At 45.5% G+C, this 24,394-nt stretch overlaps 2 protein-coding genes across 3 annotated transcripts; one reads left to right on the forward strand and one right to left on the reverse strand.

Annotated features, from left to right (window-relative positions):
* Positions 1-1,107: 1,107 nt before the first annotated feature.
* Positions 1,108-21,922, reverse strand: nol10 (nucleolar protein 10). 2 transcript variants are annotated; one of them, XM_054742199.2, is made up of 21 exons: positions 21,782-21,922; positions 11,571-11,616; positions 11,387-11,485; positions 11,230-11,307; positions 11,111-11,148; positions 10,890-11,026; positions 10,744-10,809; positions 10,594-10,654; positions 10,293-10,378; positions 9,353-9,431; positions 9,077-9,226; positions 7,992-8,058; positions 7,741-7,793; positions 4,868-4,994; positions 3,157-3,236; positions 2,982-3,080; positions 2,657-2,749; positions 2,142-2,318; positions 1,787-2,067; positions 1,608-1,710; positions 1,108-1,425 (listed from the first exon to the last, which is right to left on the reverse strand). In XM_054742199.2, the coding sequence occupies exons 3-21, from the start codon at positions 11,445-11,447 to the stop codon at positions 1,285-1,287; spliced, it is 1,977 nt and encodes a 658-aa protein (XP_054598174.2). In that variant the 5' UTR covers positions 11,448-11,485; positions 11,571-11,616; positions 21,782-21,922; the 3' UTR covers positions 1,108-1,284. The 2 variants fall into 2 exon arrangements, with proteins under 2 accessions (XP_054598174.2, XP_015824640.3); XM_015969154.3 differs by lacking the exon at positions 21,782-21,922 and adding an exon at positions 12,415-12,573.
* On the forward strand, positions 17,128-24,020 carry atp6v1c2 (ATPase H+ transporting V1 subunit C2). Its single transcript, XM_054742221.2, has 13 exons — positions 17,128-17,257; positions 17,408-17,599; positions 18,313-18,380; positions 19,223-19,308; positions 19,590-19,684; positions 21,445-21,533; positions 21,599-21,694; positions 21,772-21,840; positions 23,022-23,114; positions 23,205-23,292; positions 23,362-23,459; positions 23,550-23,673; positions 23,891-24,020. Exons 2-13 carry the CDS (start codon positions 17,471-17,473, stop codon positions 23,993-23,995), a joined length of 1,140 nt encoding a protein of 379 aa, XP_054598196.2. The 5' UTR covers positions 17,128-17,257; positions 17,408-17,470; the 3' UTR covers positions 23,996-24,020.
* The last annotated feature ends 374 nt before the right edge of the window (positions 24,021-24,394 follow it).

The following is a 24,394-nucleotide window of genomic DNA, read 5'->3' on the forward strand; positions in this document are numbered from 1 at the left end:
TGTGCAGCATTTGGTTTTAAAATGATCTCAAATATAAATGACTAATAAAACGTGACCTATAGGCTGCTCCGACACATTTAATCGGACTCTTTGCTGACTCATCATCTCCTCTTTCAGAGGTCCGAGCTCGCGGCCGTGTGGAGATGAGGACAAAAAAAAGTAGGTGACCGTATTTTCACTGGATCATCTTTTGTGTGTTTGGCCTGACGCTCAGAGAGAAGGCTGCATCAGCACATTTTACTCATTTGATCCATTTGCAGGGAACAGATTGAGGAGGGAGGCGGCCTGGCGGTCGACTGTGAGGTGTCAGTCACGACTCTGTACTTTCAGAAGAAAAGACCAAAAGGCTAAACTGAAAATGTGCCTTTTTCTTCTCAAGCCTGTAAAGTTGCAGCAAGCTGATTATTTTGTGTTTCAGAGCGGAGCAGGGGAACAAGACTGGATCATCTGCTTTCACCTAATCCTCACCGGACGCCAAAAGGTGGGAGATGTTTGTCCCACGGTTAATTTACATGACTAACGAATCCCTGGATGTAAACCCACAGCTGACTTCACTCAAATGTAGAAAACACAAATCAGTCTGTTTTGCAGATACTGAGCTTAGACTTGAGGTCGCAGTAGCTTCAAGTTATCCTCATTTTATACTCTGAACATGAACTTGCGAGTGTGCGCATGTATTCAATATAAAAAGGACCATTTCTCAACATAAGACGCCTCTGAAAAAGTTAAGGTCCATTTTATTTATTTATTTTTTAACAGTTTATGGACTTTTCGGTTTCTGTCCTGTTGCCTGGCTCCAGCGGTACAGGAGCTCTCCTCCTGTTTAAGCTCATTTTACTCTCGGCTGATTACTGTAAATGTTTTTCTACTGGATTTAAAACATTTCTGTTGAGGACACAGGCGGTCTCAGCTACTTCCTCTGTCCTAACGGTTGTGGTGACACTGAGCGATTACCTGCAACGTCATTTTGTTGCACAGAGAAACAAAGTCGCTGACGTCTTGACGCACCTGAGGCTGCAGGGTTTTCCACCCAAACACATTAAAAAACCATCTCAGGACGTCTTTAAAGGCACATTGTTAGATTTTCAAGAACAAACAGCAGAAACGTCTGTTTTGTACCAAATATATTTGTTCAACTGATCCAACAAGATAAAACATTTATCTTCCTCTCTCGGTGTAAAGACGCGGCTGCAGTATGACGTTTGTACAGAGGGGAGATCTAAACCAGCTGCTTGGAGGTCTTTGCTGTGAGTTCATGTTCAGGTTCACATCTGATCTCTCCCTTCAGTAGTGACCTCTCCCCCTCCCCCTCCCCCCCCGGCCTCTCCCCCGGCTGCTGCTCAAGTGTCCGGCCGCTCGGCGCAGCTTCTTCCTCTCCTCGCGGTGTTCCCGCTCCGCCTGCTGCTGCTTCCTCTGCTGCTCCGACTGAAAAGAAAAGCAGAATTCCTGTTCATACAGCTGACTCACACAACTCTCATTTCTGTCTCGTAGTGCTCTGTTGGATTCCCAGAAGCCACTTCACCTCAGCTGTGATTCACGGCAGGTTTTTGTGGTTGTTTCAAACTGAAACGTTTACAGGTGCAACAGCAGCGTACACGCAGAAGTACCTTTCTGAGAGTGAAGGTCAGCTGTTTGCTGCCCACGGCCGTGTCGACGGCGCTGTTGATTCCAGAGCTTTCCTCCATCTTCAGCCGGTCCTCCAGAGACGCCCTGAGAACAAACACAACACTTACTCTGTCCCTGTGAGGGCGACGGCTTCTACTCTGTCGTCAGGAGTAAAACGTACTTCTGTAGTTTCTGTTTGTGGGCCACGTCCTTAAAACTTCGGAACTCCTCTCCAGGTTTGAGCTGATAAAACTGCGGCTGACTCGTCTTCTCTTGGTTCTGTCCCCGGTCCAGCAGGACGGTGTCTCGGTCGGCGTCCTTCCTCTCCTGCCGACGCCGGTCTCTGTTCTCCTGCCGCAGTAACCTCCTCTGCTCCCTCACCTCTTCCACCCAGCTCTTGTCGTCGTCGGAGCTCTCCTCCTCGGAGCTGGCTTTGCCCTCCGGCTCTTCGTCTTCTGCCGCCTGAAGAGAAACGAGGAGCAGAATGACGTCTCCCGTTCAGAATAACAAACCGGAGAGCAGCAGCAACCGGTTACCTGTTGGGAGGCGGCGTCCTGCTGAGCCAGCAGACGCAGCTTCTTCTTCCTCTTTAGTCCCACCTTGGAGACGATGGGGTTGAGCAGCCGGAACTCCTCGCTCTGCTCGTCCACTTGGAAGTCCGGATTCTCGAACATCACCTTGAATCGATCGTCTCCCAGGATGCTCGGGAGCGCCTGCAGTCGTGGAAGAGGGAAACGTGTGAAAGTGTTTCCTGCTACATCTTACAGCTAAAGCACAGACGCATGACTAAAGCGTTAAAGGAACGTTTCTGTATTCTTTCAGAATGAATCAAACGGAACCGATTTCTCCTGTGACATAACCTAAAAGCTGTGCAGACACACACTCCGTAGCCCGAGGGGAGAACTGAACCTTCCCGTGGCCGTGCGGGCGTCTGCATCATAAAGCGTGAATGACGCAAGCGGCAGCATTCAGCCTGAATCATCCCTGAATTAACCGAGCTCGACGCCCAAAAGAAAACGGTGAAGGGAGGAGAGCTGAGCCCGTTTCCTACCTTGCCCTTCTTTTTCCTCGGAGCCTCCTCGGCTTCATCGTCACCCTCCTCCATCAGCTTCAGAGCCAGGTCCTTGTTCACCTTTGGCAGCTTCTGTCTCGATCAAAACAAACAAACAAGCAGTGATGAAATCAGCCTCCAAACACACATGTGGTAAAGCATTTGATCCGTTTTGAAATCAAGGATGTGAGGAAAGTTTTGTTTTCACGTGTTGAAAAGCTCAGCTGGAGAAACCAGAATAATCCAGTTTGAAGCAGCTAAAACTATCAGTTCGATTTGATGACACTGATCAGATTAAGACGTTGGGAAAGCAGAACGTTCGCACCTTAACCTGAACCCTCTGCGTCCGGGACTCCTCGATCTTCTGACGGATCTTCTCCTTGCGGTATTCCTCGTATGCAAAAGGATTGGCCATGCTTTTCACCTGCAGCAGAACCAAACAGCACAAACCCTTAGGTCCGGTTTTTACAGGCTGAGCATCGAGGGTAAGGGGATTCAACCTTGTGATAAAGCCGTATATCCATGAAGAAGCCGTGCATGTAGGCTCGGAGCAGAGACGTTCCCACTAGGTGAGACAAACCTGGAAAAGGAAAGAGGACGTGAGCAGGACTCGTTAATAAACACCAGCTCAGGAGCCGGGCGGGTGCTGTCCCCCCCCGGGGTATGGGTCAGACAGCGAGGGTGCTTCATATGAGCGAACAGTCCGGACGACGTAAACGTGTTCGGTTTAGGGACCAAAACTTTTCTGGGGTTTAGAACAGGATATCTGCAGGTGTGAGGGAGCCAAATTTAAGACTTTTTAAGGCCACTTTGACCAAATTTAAGCTATTTTTAAAATTAAATAAATTTAAGCTATAATTTCCAGCTATTGCCTGGAACCGGTGCTAACCACATCGCAAACGTGGGATTAGCCATCCAGTTACCATTAAACGTCCCCATGGCGCAAGCTCCCACTAGCTTAACCAGCTAATGTGCTCATCTAAAAATAGCCCCCTTTCACAACCAACTGAATGTGTACGGTTCCGCTTACGGCAACATCGCACACAAAAAATCCTGTCCCCGGTCCAGCAGGAAATAAAAGAATCTTGTTTAGTGGACCATTGGTAATTTAAGACCTTTGGAAACTGTATTTAAGGATTATTTGTCATTTTTTAAGGATTTTTAAGACCTACGGATACCCTGGGTTCAGACAAAATGCTAAACATTTCATTTTGTGTTATTTATTGATGCTGATGTGGACCCTGGGCTAGGGGGCGGAGCCTCTGGTGGTTCCAGAGGTTCGTGCGTTCAGAGTCTGACCCCGAAGACGGAGCAGAAAGTTCAACGCCATTGTTGTTTCTGTGTGGCATCCAGGTCACCTGACGGTGTTTACTCACAAGTCGGTCTTCAGCTCGTAAACTGGTGCCGTGGACGGCGAGCGGCTTCGTTAAGCTGCTGCTTTTTCCATGTTTAGTGGGACAAATCTCATCCTAGAGGCTACATGTAGACCTGTTGCTGTCAACCGCCACAAAACGAAGCCAAAACTTTGATGTTTTCAGGATTTTCTCAGTCAGCGATCTTAGAAAAGGGTTGCTGTCATGTGACACGCAGGAACTGTGCGGCTCATCAACAGGGATGTTTGCCAGTTAGCACAGGAAAAGTTGATGTTTCCAGCACCAGAGCCACTGAATGATTTCAGTAATGAGGAAGTTGTCTGGACCCCATTCTGAAGCGCCGCTTTTATTGCCTCCCATCTGCAGCAACCAACTGTCTGAACTTGCAGAGGCAGTAGTCGCTGGCGTGCGAGTGAAAACATCTGATGAGTTCCTGCCTGCACACCTGAGACAGAACCAGCCGCAACGCAGAGCGACTTACTGGGAACTTCCATCGATACGCCGTACTCAGAAATCCCGGGCACGCTTATGTAAGAGGGTTACGTTACAAGGCTCCTGTAAACCAACACCGCCATCCCTCAGGACCCCCCCCCCCCCTTTATTCCACATAAGCCAACCAGCTCCTTGCTTTTCTGCCATTTGATCTCTTTACTGCTGAGCCTGCATTCCAGAGTTCACTCAACCCCGCTCAGACAGTCCGACCCCCTCAGCCCTCAGACTTGGATTCACCGTTTCAGGAAAATCGTTTGCTTTTTAAAGATAACAAGCGCGGTGTTTGCTTTGGGGGGCGGCGGCTTTGATCTGGAAGCTTTAGGATGTCTCACAGTTCAGCTCTCACCCAGGTTCTCCAGGTCCTTCCTGGTGACGAACTTGTAGTCGTCATACACGGCGCTCTCCGGGCTCTCCTCCAGCTCCTCCGTTAGGCTGTCAAGAAACGAGCACCATCGAGGAGCGGGGCCCAGAGCCTACACGCACACACACACACACACACACACACACACACACACACACACACACACACACACGCACACACACACACAGTTTATCATATAAACCTACAACACTCATCCTCACTGAGGTACTTTATTACATCATTATGGAATATTTTACCTCCAAACTAGGACTGGGCGATACATCCAAAATTTATCGTTATGGAAATTTCCGACTCTCATCGAGATGATTTTCCCGCCAATAAATTTGATAATAAAAATGAAAAGATGTGTGTAGGTTGGCAATGTTCATGTCCCTTTAAGAAGCTGTACCCCCTTCAGTCAACCTAATACACGTGACAGCTCCATCTAGTGGACAACTGTTGTTTCTGCACACACCTGTGGTTATTGTCCATTTATCGTTATCCAGGTGAAATCCTCGATGTATGGTGATACTGATTTTAGAACATATCGCCCAGCCCTACTCCAAATATTACATTGAACTCATTCCCTGCCGGCGTTTCTCACCGTTTTTACAGTTTTTTTTAAGAGTCACAGAACGTTGCGCGCTAGGATGATGTCGACGCCAAAACAACCTAAACAAAGTGGAGACTCCCCTCTTACATCAGGAAGAATCAGCGCTTTTCGAGCGTTATCCGTTCTTTCATAATCCGTTGTTGAATTGTGATCGGCGGAAGCTTTTCCGGTTCGCGCCTCACTATTTTTTACAGCAGCGGCCCAAAACGATCTCCTAACACATGGATGTTCTGCTTCCTGATCACGTGACATATGTGGATGAAGATCGGCTTTAGAGCTGAGATGTTTGTTCTCACGGCGCGGGGGCTCGTCCGACGCCCACACAGTAAAAACATGCTAATGACTTTAGTCGTCACTGGCAGTGAACGAGTTAAAGACGCGTTTGTTTATTCTGGTTCATGAAATACTCTCGTCATATTTAATGCTTTAGTTTTTTTAATTTGGATTTTTTTTAACGCTCCAGTAGAATTTTGCCCTTAATCTGAAAGACTTTATAAAATAATTATTAGTCAGTTCTGATGACATTTTGAGTTGGTTTTCGTCGCCGAACCCAAAACGAATAAATCCTGGTAAATATCTAGACAGAGTTCCTAAAAGTACGAGGCGTATTTATCGGTAAATGGTCTCTATTTGATATAGCGCCATCTAGAGTCCTGGAACCCCCCAAGGCGCTTTACAACACACGCACCGACATAGGCGAGGCTGCCGAGCGCAGGCGCCACCGGTCCCTCCGACCACCACCAGCAGGCAAGGTGGGTTAAGTGCCTTGCCCAAGGACACAACAACAACGACAGACTTAGCGGGGCTTGAACCTGCAACCTCCCGATTGCGGGGCGAGCACTTAACTCCTGTGTCAACGTCGCCCACACGTATTCTAGATACATGAAGCGGGGTAAACTGAATCCAGGACAAAGATCTACTCGGTTTACTCGGGGAGTTTCTTCCTGGTTCGACCAACCAATCAGCTGACTCAGGATGATGTCACGTTGCCAAGGACAAAGCCAACACGACACGATGAAAACAAAAACACAAAAATAACTAAAGGTGAGTTTTTCTGCAGCAGATTTAGCCAAAAACTGAATATCGGCACTTGCCGCTTAAATGTACAACCGAGGAAAACCTCGTCCAGTCACGGTGAACATCCCGTTCTTAAGGACTGGATCCAGATCCATCCACCAAAGTGTTTCCAGGAACTCCTACCCCACCTTTAATTACTCGGAAAAGTCAGATGAATCATGGATTTGAACTGAACAAACACATAAAGGTATAAATGAACGCAACAGTCTGACAGCCAATATTTACCGAATCACATAAAACAAAGGACCACACACGCAAGGCTAGTCCTGGTGCAACATTCAAGCTCAGAAACACAGAGTTTAGTGAACACTGCTTTCTGACCAAGCTTGAGGCCATTTTTACAGCTCCTCTTCATCTTTTTGGCAAATCTGCAAAACAACTTAACTTCAAATGTTTTTCTTTCATGCCCTCAACAGGAGGTTGCAGAATAACGCGAGGTTCTCTCTCGTTGTCTAAAAACCGCCGCCAAGAACACGTTTCAGACCCAAATCAACCATCGGACCATCCGGTTGTGGGTCTCACCGAACCGCCGCACTTCCCTGGTCCTCCGCTCATCTCACACGCACGTATTCAGCACCAGAACACCACTGGTGCTAGAGGTTCTCCGCTCAGTAACACCAGAGCAGGAGAAACAGTCGGCTGCTACCGCTTCAGCTTTAGGAGACGCTGCCAGAGTGCCATTGGTTGGCATTTAGTGCTCACTGTAATTTGTCACACGTGAGCTAAATCGTGGCTTTAAAACGCAGCAGAAAACTCTTAAATCGAGCCTTCAGGACAGATTTGGCTCACGTGACAAATTAAAGTAACAAAAAATGGTCAAATTCACACCAAGATCAAGTTTTCACCTTCCAGCGGCGTCTAGGACAGAAGGTTCATCTTGAATCTAATTCCTGGTTTACACAAAGCAAAGTCAAGTTTACTGTACACACACACACACACACACACACTGGGAGATCAGGCTGGACTCCAGCACCGCTGACATTTCCAACAGTCTGATTTTCTAAGCCACCTTTCCTTTTTTGTGTCTGTTCCCTCCTCAACGCGTCCTTGTAGGAGCACAAATCCACCATCACACCTGATGTGTGATTCCCGCCCCACGAACTTCCCAGATCTGTCCCATATGAGCTCAACAGAGCGGGATGTGAATGCATTTGTGTTTGGTACTCACTGGGATGTAGAACGTGTTCATTTTAGGGTCTTCGTTGGCGGTGAAGAGCATTCCTGTTTATGGGACACGCAGGAAAAATGTAAATAAACTAAATCTGCTCAGATAAAAGGGACAAAAAGCCTTTAAATGCAAAATCAGAGAAAAGTTCCTTTTGCTTGTAAGCAGTCACGCTGCAGCAGAATACCGCCACCCAGTGGTGAGGAATAGAAACATCAACTAGATTTTAAAAACGCGACAGAACACTTCCTCACCTGAATCAGGATACATGCAAACATCGTTGATGTTGGTTTGAGGCTGAAGGGAGCAGAACTGCTTCCCCTGTGGTAGAAAACATAATTAAATATGTCATCATCATCAAAGAAGACAAACTTTAGCAAAACGTCTGCATGAAAACGTAGAAATAGAAAAGTTTCTCCAGAATTATTTTTACTACCAACTCATCAAAACGTAAACGAAACATTTGTCATCGTCGTCTTCCTCCGCTTATCCGGGTCGCGGGGGCAGCATCCCAACTAGGGAGCTCCAGACCGTCCTCTCCCCGGCCACCTCCACCAGCTCCTCCGGCAGGACCCCAAGGCGTTCCCGGACCAGATTGGAGATGTAACCTCTCCAACGTGTCCTGGGTCGACCCGGGGGCCTCCTGCCGGCAGGACATGCCCGAAACACCTCCCCAGGGAGGCGTCCAGGAGGCATCCTGACCAGATGCCCAAACCACCTCAACTGGCTCCTTTCGAACCGGAGGAGCAGCGGTTCTACTCCGAGTCCCTCCCGAATGTCCGAGCTCCTCACCCTATCTCTAAGGCTGAGCCCGGCCACCCTACGGAGGAAACTCATTTCGGCCGCTTGTATCCGCGATCTCGTTCCTTCGGTCATTACCCAAAGCTCATGACCATAGGTGAGGATTGGGACGTAGATCGACCGGTAAATCGAGAGCCTGGCTTTCTGGCTCAGCTCCCTCTTCACCACGACAGATCGGCTCAGCGTCCGCATCACTGCAGACGCCGAACCGATCGGCCTGTCGATCTCCCGATCCCTCCTACCCTCACTCGTGAACAAGACCCCGAGATACTTAAACTCCTCCACTTGAGGTAGGACCTCTCCCCCGACCCGGAGTTGGCAAGCCACCCTTTTCCGGTCGAGAACCATTTGTTCTTCCTTTAATTCCACTTGTTCTTTATTTAAAAACAAGACAGCAGTTTAGCAGAAGGTGGAGATTCGTCTGTAATTCTGTTGCTGATTTCTCAAAGGAAACAGAATAAATCTAGAAACTAAACTCTGAAAATGGACAAACGTGATGAACGCAATCTACAAAACCCCGGCTGCAGATGCTACTCACGGTGTCTCTGTTCCACATCTTTATTATCTTGCAGTCAGCAGACACGATGAGGTCCAGCGGCTGGTGGAAGTTGAGGGATTTGATTGGCAGGTCGTAGAAGTGGTCTTTGACCAGCAGCGGTTCGCTGGAGCGTAGATCGTACAGCAGCACCTGGGACAGAAACAAACACACCTCCTGAGTCTGGGATCAGCATCGTTGCACAAGCGGAGCTGCAGCAGGACGTTTTGATGTGTTAAATGAAGCGTCGCAGGTTTTTTACGGTCCGGTCGGGCTCACCTGCCCTGTGCTGGTGCCTACCGCCATGCAGAGGGAGCCGTTGAACTTCAGCGCACTGATGGAAGGTAAACCCCGGACCCTGTCAGCAAAAACACAACCAGGAAGTCATCGAGTCAGCACCTATGCTGCTCAGTACCAGACCTGTGTGATGTCACTAGTTACTAAAGAACCAATCAGCTGGCAGAGCTGCTGGTGAACGCGTGAGCGTTCAGCTGCTGTTATTTATTTGTTGTTGTTTATAGAAACTAAATCTATCTGCAGGGCAGAGCTTTAGACCTCAGACCAAACCACATCCAGACCACAGAAATGAAATAAAATCAACATTAAAATAAAAAATGATTCACATCGTTTCTTCATTAAAGATCTGTTATCTGTGAACACTTTTCTACTTGACATCAGGGATGCACCACATATTGGTATCGGCCGAAGTCAGCCGTTTTTGAACATATCGATATCGGTCTGATAAGTAAAACTGGGACGATGTTTTTTTCCATCTTGTTTTCGTATCTGTCATGGGGGGGGGGGGGGGGGGGGGGGGCAAATTGAAAATTCAACTTTATAGAAATAAAGCAAAAGTTCAAAAATTCACCTCACATCATTTCAGTCTATACAAAATTTCCTGATTTTAGCAACGTAAATCGGTATCGGCAAATATCGGTTATCGGCCACAACAGTAATATTAATATCGGCTTTCGGCATCAGCCCAGAAAAATTCGTATCGCTGCATCCCTACTTGATATTGTCCAGCGGAAACAGACATCTGCGTATTTCTAACATTCACGGACCGTTTCGCTGACACGAGAGCGAGGACGGGGATAACAGCGCGCGGAACGTTTCGGTGTGGTGCGTCGGCCGTGGGGGGGTGTTGATTTCATAGCCGTGGCGCCACGCCTGAGCCTATGTAGGGGAAACACTGGGCTAGGATCAGTTGAGTTCTTACTCTGCTCCTTCGGTCAGGCTGCTCAGGGCGCAGTCCAGAAGGCCCACTCGGCTCCGGACACGAGGGTCCCAACATTCCACCTTTCCCTTGGGAAATAAAGAAAGAGACTGGCACTAATGGCCACCCTTAGCTCCAACAGTAAGCGCCGCTCAGCAGCTAATGTGCTGAGCAGGAAATAAACAAAGTTGTTAAAAAAACTATAAAATAAAACCTAAATCGCTCACTTCTGTAAAAACAACTGTGGAGTTGAACGTGCCCTAAGCAACGCTACATTTCAAAAGCATCCTGTGATGTCGCTTACCTCAGAGGTTCCTGTTGCAAACAAGTGATGAACGGGATTGATGTCGCACACGTTGTTCTCTCTGGTTAAGGAGGAAGGAAAAGGCAGAAGTCAAGAATAAAATCACATCATATGGCATCACAGAGTGAGAAAACACCTGAGCGGACGTACGCAGCGTCTGTCTGAAGGGAGTTCAGAAAGCGGCCCTGTTCCAGATTCAGCCTGTACACCTCAGAACTGAGTCAGAACAAACACTCGTGTCAAATAAACATGACAAACGATTCGTGTCGAGATCAAACCACGAAGGATGCTCCAACCTCATGCCCACAAAGAAAAGGTCACAGGAAGGGTAGTGGTACGAAAAGTCCCGTCCAAACTTTGGAATACGAGTCTTGTAGTAGTGTCCGTGTTGGGAGTGGAACTCCACGTAGCGGTCGCAGTGCAAAAACACCAGCTGCACAAAAGCGGATTTAGGAGTTTTTACACAACGGGACGAAGATCAAACTCATCATTTTCACGTTCAGCGTGAAAGTCTCACCTTAGAGTAGTCGTCAGACAGAATGTCAAAGGCCACAACTGAAGAGGCCCAAAGGGGGAAGACATTAGTCATCAGGATAACAGAGGAACCCCAACCAAAGGACGAGTCCATCCACTTACCTTCCGAATCTAAACAACGCTCAAATTTCAGGGACAGCTGATAGGTGTCGTAACAACGAATTCTGGGTTTATAGGTTCCTAAAATAGAATAAAAATGTATTTAATACGCTCACCTGCAGGGATAAACTCCTCACTCTTAAAGGGAAGCTCGTCTTACCCGCTGCCAGGACAAACTGACCATCCCGGGACACTTTGATGGAGGTACACACCGTGGGCATCTCAAAGTCCTGGATGAGCTCAATCCGACGCTGAATGTCTGGAAATAAAGAAAACGCAGTTAGAACAGTAAAAGTTTCTGAATGAAACGATCGAATGTGATGAAGCTAAAGGTGTCGGCTTACCAACATCTTTCTTCTGCAGCTGTCTTTTCTTCCGGTCCGACAACCACTGGATTTACAGAACACAGACTGAGATTAGTCAGAATTATCTTTAGAACGCTGCTGCTGGAGTCCTAACAAGAACTATGAGAACGGAGCACATCACTCCTGTTCCTAGATCTCTACACTGGTCACCAGTAAACTACAGAATAGACTACAAAGTGCTACTACTAGTTTATAAATCACTCAGTGGCATGGGGCCAAAATACATGTCCGATCTCATTCCTGTATGAACACCCAATAGGGCTCTGGGAAACAATCAGCTGGCAGAACCTCGGGTCAGAACCAAACAGGGTAGCGATGCTTTTAGCTACTATGCTGCTCACATATGGAATCAGCTCCCCCAGGACCTCAGACATGTGCCCCAACCCCAGTGCTGCTTACATGAAAACATAAACCCTAATGTGCTCATCAGCCTTTGAACGAACTGTTTTTACGGGTTTGATAATTGTCGTTTTCTATCACAATTGTCATCCTGAGCAAACTAAGCAGGTAACAGGTAAACAGTCGTGTCGGGAACAACACCTGCAGACTCCAAGCTACAAATAACCTACACGTTTTTATTAAATATGAAGGTTCTGCGTGACAAAGTTAGCTAAGAAAACTACATGTTATTTAAACGAGACTGATTCTGAAGTTTAAACGATTAAAAATTAAACCTGTTTTTAATTTAAATGCATTTGTTTCAGCCTGAAATTATCACAAATAAGCCACCAGCGGGTGATATTCAGTGTGCTAACCAAACATTAGCTCAAGTGGACTCAAAACTACAAAGTGACGTCAAATTTCACCAAACCGAATTTCTCACCTCGGGAAGAGATTTCCCGTAGCTTAAGTTATAAATTTTCACATCGTTGACATTTGATATCTGCATTTTAAGTATCGAAAGGCTTCTTGGCACTTCATCCACGTTGTTGAATCAAACCAAACACAGGAAGCCAAAGTGAGCTTCAGGAAATGGATCCGACTGGAAACCGCATCGACTGTCATAAACGTTCCGGCCTGTTTACAAACGTCTACGACATTAGTTTAAAACGGCATATATAGCAAAACTAACACATTTCAACGAGTATTATTGTTATGTAAATCGTGGTATCACATCAGAGTTTTTTTTTGTTTCTATTCTCTTATGTTTCTTTTACAGACTGCGACGTAAGAACAATTGCTGTAATATCATCAAACTGCCACAAGAGGCCAACAGCAAGTGCCAGAAATCACGCAATGAGCGCGAGGCACACGCCTTTGACTGTCTGTGTTGAATGTCTTCACACGCTCTCACGTCGCAACACTAAAACGATCTAAATCTGTACACCTTATGCTACTGTACACATTCCCCTGGCCACAAGTTCAGCTTTAATTTACCTTACATGAGCAAAAAGGGGGGATTTACGCCCTCCAGTGGCAAAAAGCCTGAACTACACTCTGGTTCTGTTTTGAATGAAGCTAGAAAGCTTTTTTGTCTTCTTGTGAATATTAATGTTAAGCTGAAGAATGCCGAGAAGAAAGATGATAGGGAACTGCACATATAAAGTTACAATAGTAGAAACACTTCCTGAAAAAAGTTCAAAATAAAAGCTAGTGTTTTGGCAACAATTCTCCCTTTAAAGACTTTTTTTCTCTTCATTTAGCTAAAAACTCAGTTCAAATTATATTTATGTAATATTGTTATAATGATGGTTCATTGTGCGCAGTGGCGGAATGGCCGTCAGGTAGTCTAGAAATCTAGACAGAGCCAGTGGACGGCGCAAATTCCATGGCAAAAAAAAAAAAACCAAACAAAAAACACCCCCCCCCCCAAATAAATAAATAAATAATAATATTTGGAAGTGTTTCTAGTTTCTACTAAGTAATTCTTAACTTTATAAATTCAGTTCCCTATTCTTCTCCTCCTCCTCCTTCTACTACTTTGAATATTCCCAAGAGGACAAAAAAAACAGGTTAAGTTTTTGTTTTTTAGCTTCAGGAGCCTGAATATTCTCTTCTAAATGTCTAAAAAGGAAGGTTTAGTACCAGCTTTAAAAACACTGGAGGGCAGCAACTTCCCATCTTAAATTATAATTTCAATGCTTTTAGAAACTAGAGTGGTGTTCTGTTATTTGCCAGCAGAGGGCGCAAATTCTCCTTTCTTTCAAGACGTCAAAAGTGTTTGGAAGAATTGAAGTGTTTCTTATAAGTAGCTTTTACATTTATACAGTTACCTCTCCTCCTCCTCCGCAATATTCCCAAGAGGACAAAAATAAGGACTAGGATTTTTTTTAAAGCTTCATTAAGATAAGAAAGCTAAAATATTGTGGATAAAATGGATAAAACCATGTAGTACCAGGTTTCAGACACTGGAGGGCAGCAACTCCCACCATACATTGTTTTTAACATCTTTGGTGTGTTCAAAAAAAAATTTTTTGGAGTGTTCTTATTGTGTTTAGTTTCTAATTCCATTTTTGGTTCTTTTTAAAACACAGGGAAGGTTTTTCCTTTACCTTGCTAACGTTTCGTTTGCCGACTGCTAAACATCCTCAGAGTTGACACACTCTTATGAGGATGTTTAGCAGTCGGCAAACGAAACGTTAGCAAGATAAAGGAAAAACCTTCCCTGTGTTTTAAAAAGAACCAAAAATGGAAATACATAGTTTTTGCCAGCAGAGGGCGCAAATTCCCCATTCTTTTAAGGCATCAACAGTGTTTGAAAGCATTTAGAAGTTTTTCTGCTAAGTAAATCTTTTTCATTTATAAATCAATGTTCCTCTTCTCATCCTTAGTATTAATATTCCCAAGAGGACAAAAAGATAGGTCAAGATTTACTGTAAGCTTCAAGAGTTTAAATGTTCTCTTCTAAATGGCTAAAAAGAACAAAGAAACTAAAGAGTGGTAACTCCCCACCTTCCCTTCTATTCTAAATAAAGTTTCTAATCAAGCATGTCAGATTAAAAAAACATTAAGTGTTAGTTAAAAGACAAACGGAGCTGTTCCAGGGCCAACAGCACAGTTCTGCATCCCTCCATCAAGCGAAGCAGGAGTCGGTGCTATCCGTGGTGCTGAAGTTAAAGACCAAGTCACCCCCTACAAGAAACTTACTTCACTCCCTCTTCTTGTTTGAAAAATGCAACAAATGCTGTTGCCTAGCAGACCGAGAGGGCGGAGCCACTAACAAATACACACACACAGGCTCACAACAGCACTGTGACATCATAATGTACCAGTTTACATCATAGCATACCTCTTAGCCAATAGCGGTGGCAGATTTAAATTCAAATGCAGTGCAGAGTTTTTACCCGACAACGGCACAACACTGCCAGTTTTAGGCAGAATATTTAAATTTTAACTAAGATGCACTGAAGTACCAAACTATTGACGACACGTGTCTGCAGCACAATTAGACACACATTTATGTAGTTTATCAGCAAAAAAAAAGTTGATTTGGGGGTGACTTGCTCTTCAAGAAACGGCTCCTGGGACTGAGAGGCAGCAGCGGCAACACATCGATAAACATTGGTTTCTTTTTAAATGGTCCATATTTTGTTTTCAACAAGAAAAGCATGGATTTGGGGGATTCTACAATGAATGTATAAACTACTCAAAACAGTAAAATAAAAACCAAATAAAAACTATTTGGTTAAAAATCTACTGAAAAACTGAAGTAAACATTTGATCACAACAGCTGATTTAATCTGATAAACCTGTTTAATCAGAAACATTTAAATTGCATAAAAAGTAATTACATGGCTTAAACGGCAAAAATGAAGATATATGTTTATTTTAATAGCAAATTAAGGTAGAAGAAACACATTTCCAAACATTACAATAGATAATAGCAGTCCAGCATAAATACAGACCATAATAAATAGATGTTCTGTAAGAACTGGCCACGCTTTCTCTTTTAATGCAACATAACGGTTCTGCAATGACATAAAAAGCCTTTTCCTTATTTTATCAACTTCTTTGATTTTGGCCATAATGGACTGGGTCACATAAATCTGAGACCATGGTCTTGATTCGGAAAAGGGTAGAACGCCTTCTCCGGGTCAGGGATGAGATCCTGTCCCAAGTGGAGGAGTTTAAGTATCTCGGGGTCTTGTTCACGAGTGAGGGGAAGCTGGAGCGTGAGATCGATAGGCGGATTGGTGCTGCATCTGCAGTGATGCGGGCGTTGTACCGGTCTGTCGTGGTGAAGAGAGAGCTGAGTCAGAAGGCGAAGCTCTCGATTTACCGGTCGATCTACGTTCCTACCCTCACCTATGGTCACGAGCTTTGGGTAATGACCGAAAGAACGAGATCGTGGAAACAAGCGGCTGAAATGAGTTTTCTCCGAAGAGTGGCTGGGCTCTCCCTTAGAGATAGGGTGAGAAGCTCGGTCATCCAGGAGGGGCTCGGAGTAGACCCGCTGCTCCTCCACATCGAGAGGAGCCAGTTGAGGTGGCTCGGGCTTCTGGTCAGAATGCCTCCTGGACGCCTCCCTGGTGAGGTTTTCTGGACACGTCAAACCGGGAGGAGACCTAAAGGTGGACCCAGGACACGGTGGAGGGACTATGTCTCTCAGCTGGCCAGGGAACACCTTGGGATTCCCCCGGAGGAGCTGGCCCAAGTGGCTGGGGAGAGGGAAGTCTGGACCTCTCGCCTTAGGCTACTGCCCCCGCGACCCGACTCCGGATAAGCGGATGAAAATGGATGGATGGATGAATTCACACATATATATATAAATATAACCTTTATTCAATATTTTATTTATATGCATGGGATAAATGATTAAAATACGTGACTCACAATAAATAAAAATAAATATGAAATGCTCAGGTTTAGAAACCTCTTGTGTAGAAGAATGACATAAAACACGTGAAACATTAAAAAGATCAAAATGTTGTTTTGTTTCCTGCCTCCTTTTGTGGTTTGCTGCCATATTTTTGTACGGTAGGTAGACAAAAAGTATTTAACATATGCTGCCACCTACTGGCCAGGTAAAGGATTTATTCAGGAACATTTGACCTTTTATTGCAGAAATGCCTTAATCTGTTGTTAATCTTAATTTAGCAGGTGTTGATTTTATTCTGGCAACACTTCATTAATTAGGCTGCGAGTTTTTTTTCTGATTATTGTAAATCTATCTTTATTGCAGATCCGTTTGCTTTGTTGTCTAACTTGTTCTGTGTGCCATAGCCTATAAATAAAGCTGGTATGATCTGTGTCACTAACAACGGCTGTTTATTTTACACAATTCAGAGTGAGACGGGAAGCAGACGGGTACCATCTGACTCCAGGAACGATGATGCAAGCAGCAGCAATGATGGATGGCAAAAATATAAATAAAAATAAAAGTTCAAGAGATGACTTTAAATGAGCTGCGAGTGCAGAAAAGAACAGAAATAAGTAGAAAGCCGCTAAAACTTTAAAATTTGTTTAACAGTTATTGATGTGCATCAACAGGGCAAAAAACCCCTAAATAGGCTATGATTTGCACGCCTCTTCTCTTTTTCTGTTATCGTACACAAGCCAAGATCACCTGAGTGACACCGACTTCCTGTGAGAGACAGACGAAGACAGCAGGCTGGCGTCCGACGGTGTAAAGTGGAGCAGTCATTAGTCCGTCTCAGGTGGAGCCGCCGGCCAGACGGAAACTCTCACTGAGGCTGTCACAGGATGATCATGAAGATAACCTGAAGGTACAACTTTCAACGGCTCATTCTTTATATTTTAAAGTCTTTATGAGTCTACATTCAAGAAAACACCATTAGTAAATTATCCAAGTGAAATATTCTACTTGACTTTTATTTGAGGGGATTTAAAATCGCTGTGTTGCGTTATGATTGCAGATTTTTAGCTGCCAGCACCTGCTTCTGTGAGGGGGGGTTTATGACTGCGGGTCACGAGAAGCCATGAGTGATTTCTGCTTGATTTCTGTCCCGCTGGACAAGACCAGCTTAACCAGCGTTGAGAAACTCAAGAGGAGCATAAAGAAAACCCACATGGCCTCCTGCTGGAGGTTCACCATCCCTGATCTGAAGGTGAGCGTGGCCAGAAGAGGCTGGGAGTGCGAATGAAATTCCACTGAGTAGGAGACGAGGAGTCGTTCCCGTCCTCCAGGCGGGCCCAAGCGTCCGCTCTTTGTTCATCCTGGTACAGTGGAGTGTGTGTGAGGAGGCTGCTGGTGTTTGGTGTCCTTCTCTGGTGAAGGGATCCAGGCTCAGGTTGCTTTCTACAGTTTGAGGCAAAATTTCCATCTGACCCGTTTCACTCAACATGATCAGTGTCAAACCTGCAGGGAGCAGCTTTTGCACCCCGCTGCTCTGTTGTACGAAGCTGCGACTGCTCCTGTGACCCCTGCTGGCATCATTAGTAAAGCTGCGTTTTCCTTCTGATGTGCAGAAAGATCACCAACACTCAGCTCAGGATTTATTATGATTATCTACAACTTTTAATGTCGTTGCAAACTAATCATAGCGAAGGAGCCGCTTTAGCCTCTTTTAAAAACAAAATGTTATTCTGGTGCCTCGTGTTTAGACATGATGTAACTCAAGCTTCTACTGACCATCAACAGAAACTGCAGACAAAACTGAGCTGGTTTGTTTACATGATGTTCCTAACTCTTCTTTTCTATCTGGTACCAAATGCGAGGTGGATGTGGGGCGAATCCTGAAAGCTGCGTAGAACTTTTTAAGACGTCAGAAGGAAGACGCACCAACAGAAACTAACGGTTGTGTTTCTGCCGAGGCTGCAGGTGGGAATCCTCGACAGTCTCCTCAGCGTCTCTGATCGTCTATCCAAACTCGACATGCTGACTGAAAGGTAAAAGAAAGCCTCGTTTGGCCGTACCCTTCGTGTTTTTAGCCTGAGCTGCAGCGTTTGTCCTTCACCACGAGCAGCAGCTCTCAGCCTGCGAGGAGTCGTGATTAATTAATGGCCAGGGACAGGTGGCGTTTAGTTTTCCCTCCTAGTTTTAAATTCATCGTCGGTCTATCTGAACCGTTACAACCCAACAGGTGGTGCAAGAACCTTCTGACAGTTCCTGGAAGTAGGACATTCATCTTATTGCAAAATAAAAATAATCAGTTTTTAGTTTTTATACGTTTATAAGTTCAGAATGATGCAGCAAACACACCTCTACTCTTCTATTTGTGGCTCGTCGGATGCATCTAAGTTTCCAAGAGCTCTTGATGGGATTAGTAATTTCCTCTAATCTGCTGGATAGACTTATTTTTGTGTGTTTTCTAAGTGCTGCAGGTGGAAAGTGCCCATTTTATCTATTATTATTTTTAGTTGCATTGATTCGTGCACCGACTGCTTCGTTAGGAGAGCTGGTGTTTGTCTCCACTGCTCATTGGACGAAGGGTGGGGGACATCAGGACAAACGTTGTCTCCGTCGTAGGGACACACAGAGACAAATACTCATTCACACTCACACCAAGAGACACTTTAGAGTCTCCAGTTAACCTGACATGCGTGTTTTTAGTCTGTCATCACTGACGTTACGTCACCAGTATCCGGTATTAACAGGTCATCAGAGAAGTGTAATTGATGTTAACATCAGCTTGTTTGTTACTCTTCTCTCTGGGGTTTATGAGGATAGAACATTATTTTATTTGAAGCCAAGTAAATAATAAGTTATGACATATATTCTCTCATCTCAGTGTGTTGAAGAAAACCTGCCAGTGTTTGAAGGAGGTGATGGAGCCGCCCAGAGACAAAGCTCAGGAAAGCATCTTGGTCAATGGAGGTGAGTCACATGAGCTCACTTTAGCGGATCAAGCTGTGAGCCATGCTTTTATTTTGTAGGAGAACTCAATCTGATGACTCTCCTCTGTCAGACCTCAGCGTGAGTCAGAGAGTGGCGCCGGCGCCCCTGAAGGCCTACTTCTCCTCACTAAGGGGTAACATTTCTGCGGCTTTGCTCTTAAAAGTGCACCCTGGCCGTTTTCTTCTTTGTTTTGATCCGTGACTCTTAGACTCTGAGCTGCTGGGTCAGAACCTTCTAGAGCTTTTCTTTTCATTTCTCAGAGAACCTGATGAACTACGTGACCAAGTTTCAGTGGGACAAATCCAAGTACCCCACCGCTCTGCCCCTCTCCACCCTGGCAGACATCATCAACAAGGTGAAAGAGCAACAGCGAGATCAAAAGATCTACCCGCCACTCACAACCAGCTTCTAATGACTATTAGTGCTCCAAATATTACTTTTAATTTCTGTTTTCATGAGATAAGCTGCGATCTCTAAAACAGTCTAAAGAAAACACAACATCTGCAGCACAACAGGCTTCACGAGCTTAAGGTCAGAGGTCATGATTCACCAACAGAAAATCTCATATTTACTAAAAAAGTCTCAATGACTTTAAAGACTTCTGGGTAAAATTTCTGGGACTCATGAGACTGAAGCAGAAACATCTGGAAGGACTTCCAAAGGGTCCCAATGAAGGCAACTGAACTTCTTCTAATTGGAATATGGAAGTCGTGTTATAAACTGTAGCCGTCTGCTGTGGCTTAAAGAGCAAGTCACCCCCTACCAGGGTATTACTCCGCTCCCACTTCCTGTTTGAAAAATGCTACAAATGCTGTTGCCTAGCAGACCGAGAGGGCGGAGCCACTAACAAATACACACACACACACACACACACACACACACACACACACACACACACACACACACACACACACACACACACACACACACACACACACACACACACACAGGCTCACAACGACATTGTGACATCATATGGTACCAGCTAACGTTCTAGGGTACCTCATAGCCAATAGCGATGGCAGATTTAAATTCAACTGCAGTGCAGGGTTTTTACCTGACAACGGCGCAACACTGACTGTTTTCGTCGTCGTCTTCCTCTGCTTATCCGGGTCCGGGTCGCGGGGGCAGCATCCCAACTAGGCAGCTCCAGACCGTCCTCTCCCCGGCCACCTCCACCAGCTCTTCCGGCAGGACCCCAAGGCGTTCCCGGACCAGATTGGAGATGTAACCTCTCCAACGTGTCCTGGGTCGACCCGGGGGCAAACCTATGTCTACACGTGTCCGCAGCACGATTAGACACACATTTATAGTTTATCAGGAAAAAAACGTTGGTTTTGGGGTGACTTGCTCTTTAACGAGCCGAGAAACCAAAGGAGTCCAGTCCTTCATTTGAACCCTTTGGATTACCATGATCTGGATGACTGAGAACCTTTACCAGCATATCTGGAAGGTGAGCGATCTGCTCCATCTGGAGACAAACTACTAGATCACCACGGCAACAGTCAGACATGGTGGCGTTAGCGCGATGGTCTGGGGCTGCTCTGCTGCTTCAGGACCTGGGCCACCTGCTGTAAGTCATGGAACCATCAATTCTGCACTCTAGCAGAACATCCCGACGGAGAACGTCTGACCTTTGACCTTAAACAAGACATTCATGCTGGAAAACCTCCAAAATCCTCCACACTGGATGCAGTTGTCGTCTCCAAGAGTGTTACACAACCTTCTTGGTTTTCTACAGGAAGTTTTGCAGCCTAATTAAACTAATTAAACAGTTTTAAGTAAACCGTACCAGTACCATCACATGCAAGTCAAAAACAAAACTGAAGCCTAATGACAGATCACCTGAACAACACGCGGGTTTTCAGGTTTCCATCGTACTTCATGATTTGGGGCTTAAATTTTGATGCTAAAATCAGCTTTAACGCCCAAAGATGAGCCTAAAATGAGAGATGTTCCACGTTTTAAACCGTTCGAGTCGCTGCTCAGAGGTTCCCCAGAGGAAAGCGTCGGTAAATAGTTGTTTTACATTCATCTGAGGAACCTGTGGAGCTCAACGAAAGAGGAGATCATTAAAATCGGTGTCGTTGAAACTGTACCGTTGTTTTTCTGCAGGAAGTTTCACTGGTGGAGACGGAGTTACGATCCCGATCTGCAGCGTATGGCGGCGTGAAGGCCAGCCTGCAAAGCTTGGACAACCAGAAGTGAGCAAAACATCTGGTTTCATTGCATCTTCTGCATGTTTACTGATGTTTTCGGCCGTTTTCAGTGGGAATTTGCAAACCCGCAGTCTGAACGGCATCGTGAGCAAAGACGACCTGGTGGTTTCTGAGTATTTAACAACTCTGCTGGTGGTGGTGAGCAGGTGGGTCAAACCCCACGTCTGTGTGTGTCTCTGCGATGTTTGATGATTTAAAGACTTTTCTGTGTTTTTCATCCCAGAGGAAGTTACCTGCAGTGGGAGAGAAGCTACGAGTCCTTTTCGGTGTTTGTGGTTCCTCGATCAAGCAGGTGAGTCACGCTTTTGCTCGGCGAACCACAAGGTGCTGCCGTCCAGTTCCAGGGCTCCGGCCTCCAAAAGGTCAAGCTGAGTAGCAGCAGGCGTTCTGCAGAAAGAGTCCGAGGTTTGGATCAGCAGGGAGGGAAGTTTGCTTTCAGAGAGTGAAACGCCTCCAGCGGAGGTTTTGAATGATTGAATGCTTCATGAACACCAAGCAGGAGCAGAAGTTCAAGCGCCCAGAATTAAAACTAATCTAAAAATCTAAAACCGAGTGACTTTTTTAGGAACAGCAGTCGTTTTCTAATGCTGTTTAATCAGATTCATTTATTTTTACCACTTCAGCTGATTATTTTGTACAGGACGTGCAAAAACCGTTTCCGGTGAAGGAGGAGATGTTTTCTACAGAATTTTTGTCCCATTGCTTGAAAAACTCTCCCCAAACTGATGGCAACCAATCAAATCAACGTTTCATCTAAAAGGAAACAATCTGCATCATCTCTGAGAAGAACAACCCTGGAAAACCTTTATCCAATCATTGTGACCTTCCCGTTCTAAGTGACTGGATCTCGATCTATCCGTCACACGACGCTCCGACCGTCTGACCCCCTCTGCACTTGGAGTAGCTGAACAGGAAGTGAAGCCAGAGCCCAGCTGGCTAACGGACCGTTCTGGAAGTCTCCACCTGCTGTTCATGTGAATTTCCAGATTTTCAGCGGCGTTGAACAGAAGAGAAGAGAGAAGTTCAGAATAAAACCAGAAAACTGCGTCGTTTTTCCCCGTAACACCACATCGTGTTAGCATGCTAAATAATTTTATGGTTACGTGGGTGAGCGATTGGGAATCATGGTAGAAAGGTGCAAACAACACGTCAAAAACATAAACCTGAATCCTCGAAACAGCTTTGGACGTTCCTGCAGTCCGGGGCAGCTTAGAGGTGGACGCCTGCAGAAAAGAGGGTTGGACTTGTGAATATTGTATTTTCAAAGAGTATAGCTCGCTTAAACAACAAGAGAAACATCTCCTTCTGCTCCTCTGATTCTAAAATGTCCAGAGATGTTTGGTTTGACTGGTTTGACACAAGTCAGGAACAAATGTGTCTTTGAACATTTTCTTACTCATCGATAAACCATCTAAAAGTCACCCGTTTTCTCCGCGCCGCTGCTGATCTGCTTTTATTGTGCGTGACTTTCAGGAAGCTGACGGAGGACAGAGAAGGGGCGATCTTTGCTGTGACCCTCTTCAAAAGAGCTGTATGTGATTTCAAAGCCAAAGCTCTGCAGAGCAAGTAAGCAGCGGGGCTGGACAGAAATCTCCCGGCGGAGTCTGAGCCGAGCCTTCCGTGTCGATTACCATAAAGTAGTCTATGATCCCACAGGTTCGTTGTGAGAGAGTACAGCTTTGATGTGGAGGAGAAGAAGCAGCTGGAGATCGTGAAGCTCAGCGTCCAGAAGAAGGAGCAGCACGTGAGTCCCGGTTTGACCTCGGGCTGAAGCGCTAAAGCGTATTTCTGCAGCTAACTCCTGCATCCACAGGGGATCTTGGTGCGTTGGCTGAAGGTGAATCTCACTCAGCTGTTCATGGCCTGGATTCACTTGAAAGCATTAAGAGTCTTTGTTGAATCGGTCCTCAGGTGAGCGTTGACGATGCGAGACACGGTGGGTCAGATTCAAAATGACGCGATGGATTGATTTTAATGGGAATTCTGTGTATTTCCTGGTAGGTATGGATTACCTGTAAATTATCAGGCTTTTCTCTTAGAAACCGACAGGAAACGCTCAAAGAAACTGAAGGAAGAGCTCAACTCGCTGTTCGTGCATCTGGACCCCACTGCAAGCACGAAAGATGTAAGAGAGCAAACTGATCCTGCAGCAACTGGTTGTTTATCAGTGTTGTAATTTAATCCAAAGCAAAGCCACGGGTTTTTAGAACCACCGAAAACTCAGATCCAGGTCAGAATGTGTCCGCGGGCTCATGATGAGGAGATTTTTCAATCCCAGCAACAGGCAAATAAGAACAAACATGCCAGATTTGCATGATGAACGAGTCTTTCTGCGTCTCCAGGTGAGCTACGACATCCCAGGTCTCTGCCAGCAGGACTACTCCTCCTACATCTGCTTCCACATCAGCACCAGCGTGCTGGAGATCAGCGAGAAGCCAGACACGTGACCGACGAGCCTCGCCAGCCGCAGGCAGTCAGAACCAAAAGTAAACCAGTCAGAAAGAATAACTATTTGTAAATAACGTCTTCCCAGGATGGATGTCTGCCTCATCACATCAGCTGTACAGTTGCACACACCTTCTGTAAAATATGAGATTTGTTTCATTTATTTGATCCTGTAAATGTTTTAGGTGAGGATGTTCTTCCTAAACTGTCCCTGAAATAAATAAAGATTCTTAAACTGACGTCAAATATGTTTAACGGGCAGTTTTGACAAAAATGGGGATAAATGTATTATTATGGCTTTTTCATAGCTTATGTTCAACTGAAAAAATAGCATAAAATAGCAGTTTTATGCTATTTCTTTGGTCCAGGACAGACTCCAGCTCACATTTTTACTGTTGAAT

The sequence above is a fragment of the Nothobranchius furzeri genome, chromosome 18 (assembly GCF_043380555.1).
Source record: "Nothobranchius furzeri strain GRZ-AD chromosome 18, NfurGRZ-RIMD1, whole genome shotgun sequence".
NCBI lineage: Eukaryota > Metazoa > Chordata > Actinopteri > Cyprinodontiformes > Nothobranchiidae > Nothobranchius > Nothobranchius furzeri.

What these genes read in the sequence shown, in the direction of transcription:
- atp6v1c2 (XM_054742221.2), top strand. Translation starts at nt 17,471, where the DNA reads ATGAGTGATTTCTGCTTGATTTCTGTCCCGCTGGACAAGACCAGCTTA. An exon ending in CAAAGCTTGGACAACCAGAA is followed by an intron (nt 21,534 to 21,598) that starts GTGAGCAAAACA and finishes GGCCGTTTTCAG; the next exon opens with TGGGAATTTGCAAACCCGCA. An exon ending in CCACTGCAAGCACGAAAGAT is followed by an intron (nt 23,674 to 23,890) that starts GTAAGAGAGCAA and finishes CTGCGTCTCCAG; the next exon opens with GTGAGCTACGACATCCCAGG.
- nol10 (XM_015969154.3), bottom strand. Translation starts at nt 12,480, where the DNA reads ATGCAGATATCAAATGTCAACGATGTGAAAATTTATAACTTAAGCTAC. An exon ending in AGCCTGACCGAAGGAGCAGA is followed by an intron (nt 9,432 to 10,292) that starts GTAAGAACTCAA and finishes TTTTGCTGACAG; the next exon opens with GGTCCGGGGTTTACCTTCCA. An exon ending in TGACCTTCACTCTCAGAAAG is followed by an intron (nt 1,426 to 1,607) that starts GTACTTCTGCGT and finishes TTTTCTTTTCAG; the next exon opens with TCGGAGCAGCAGAGGAAGCA.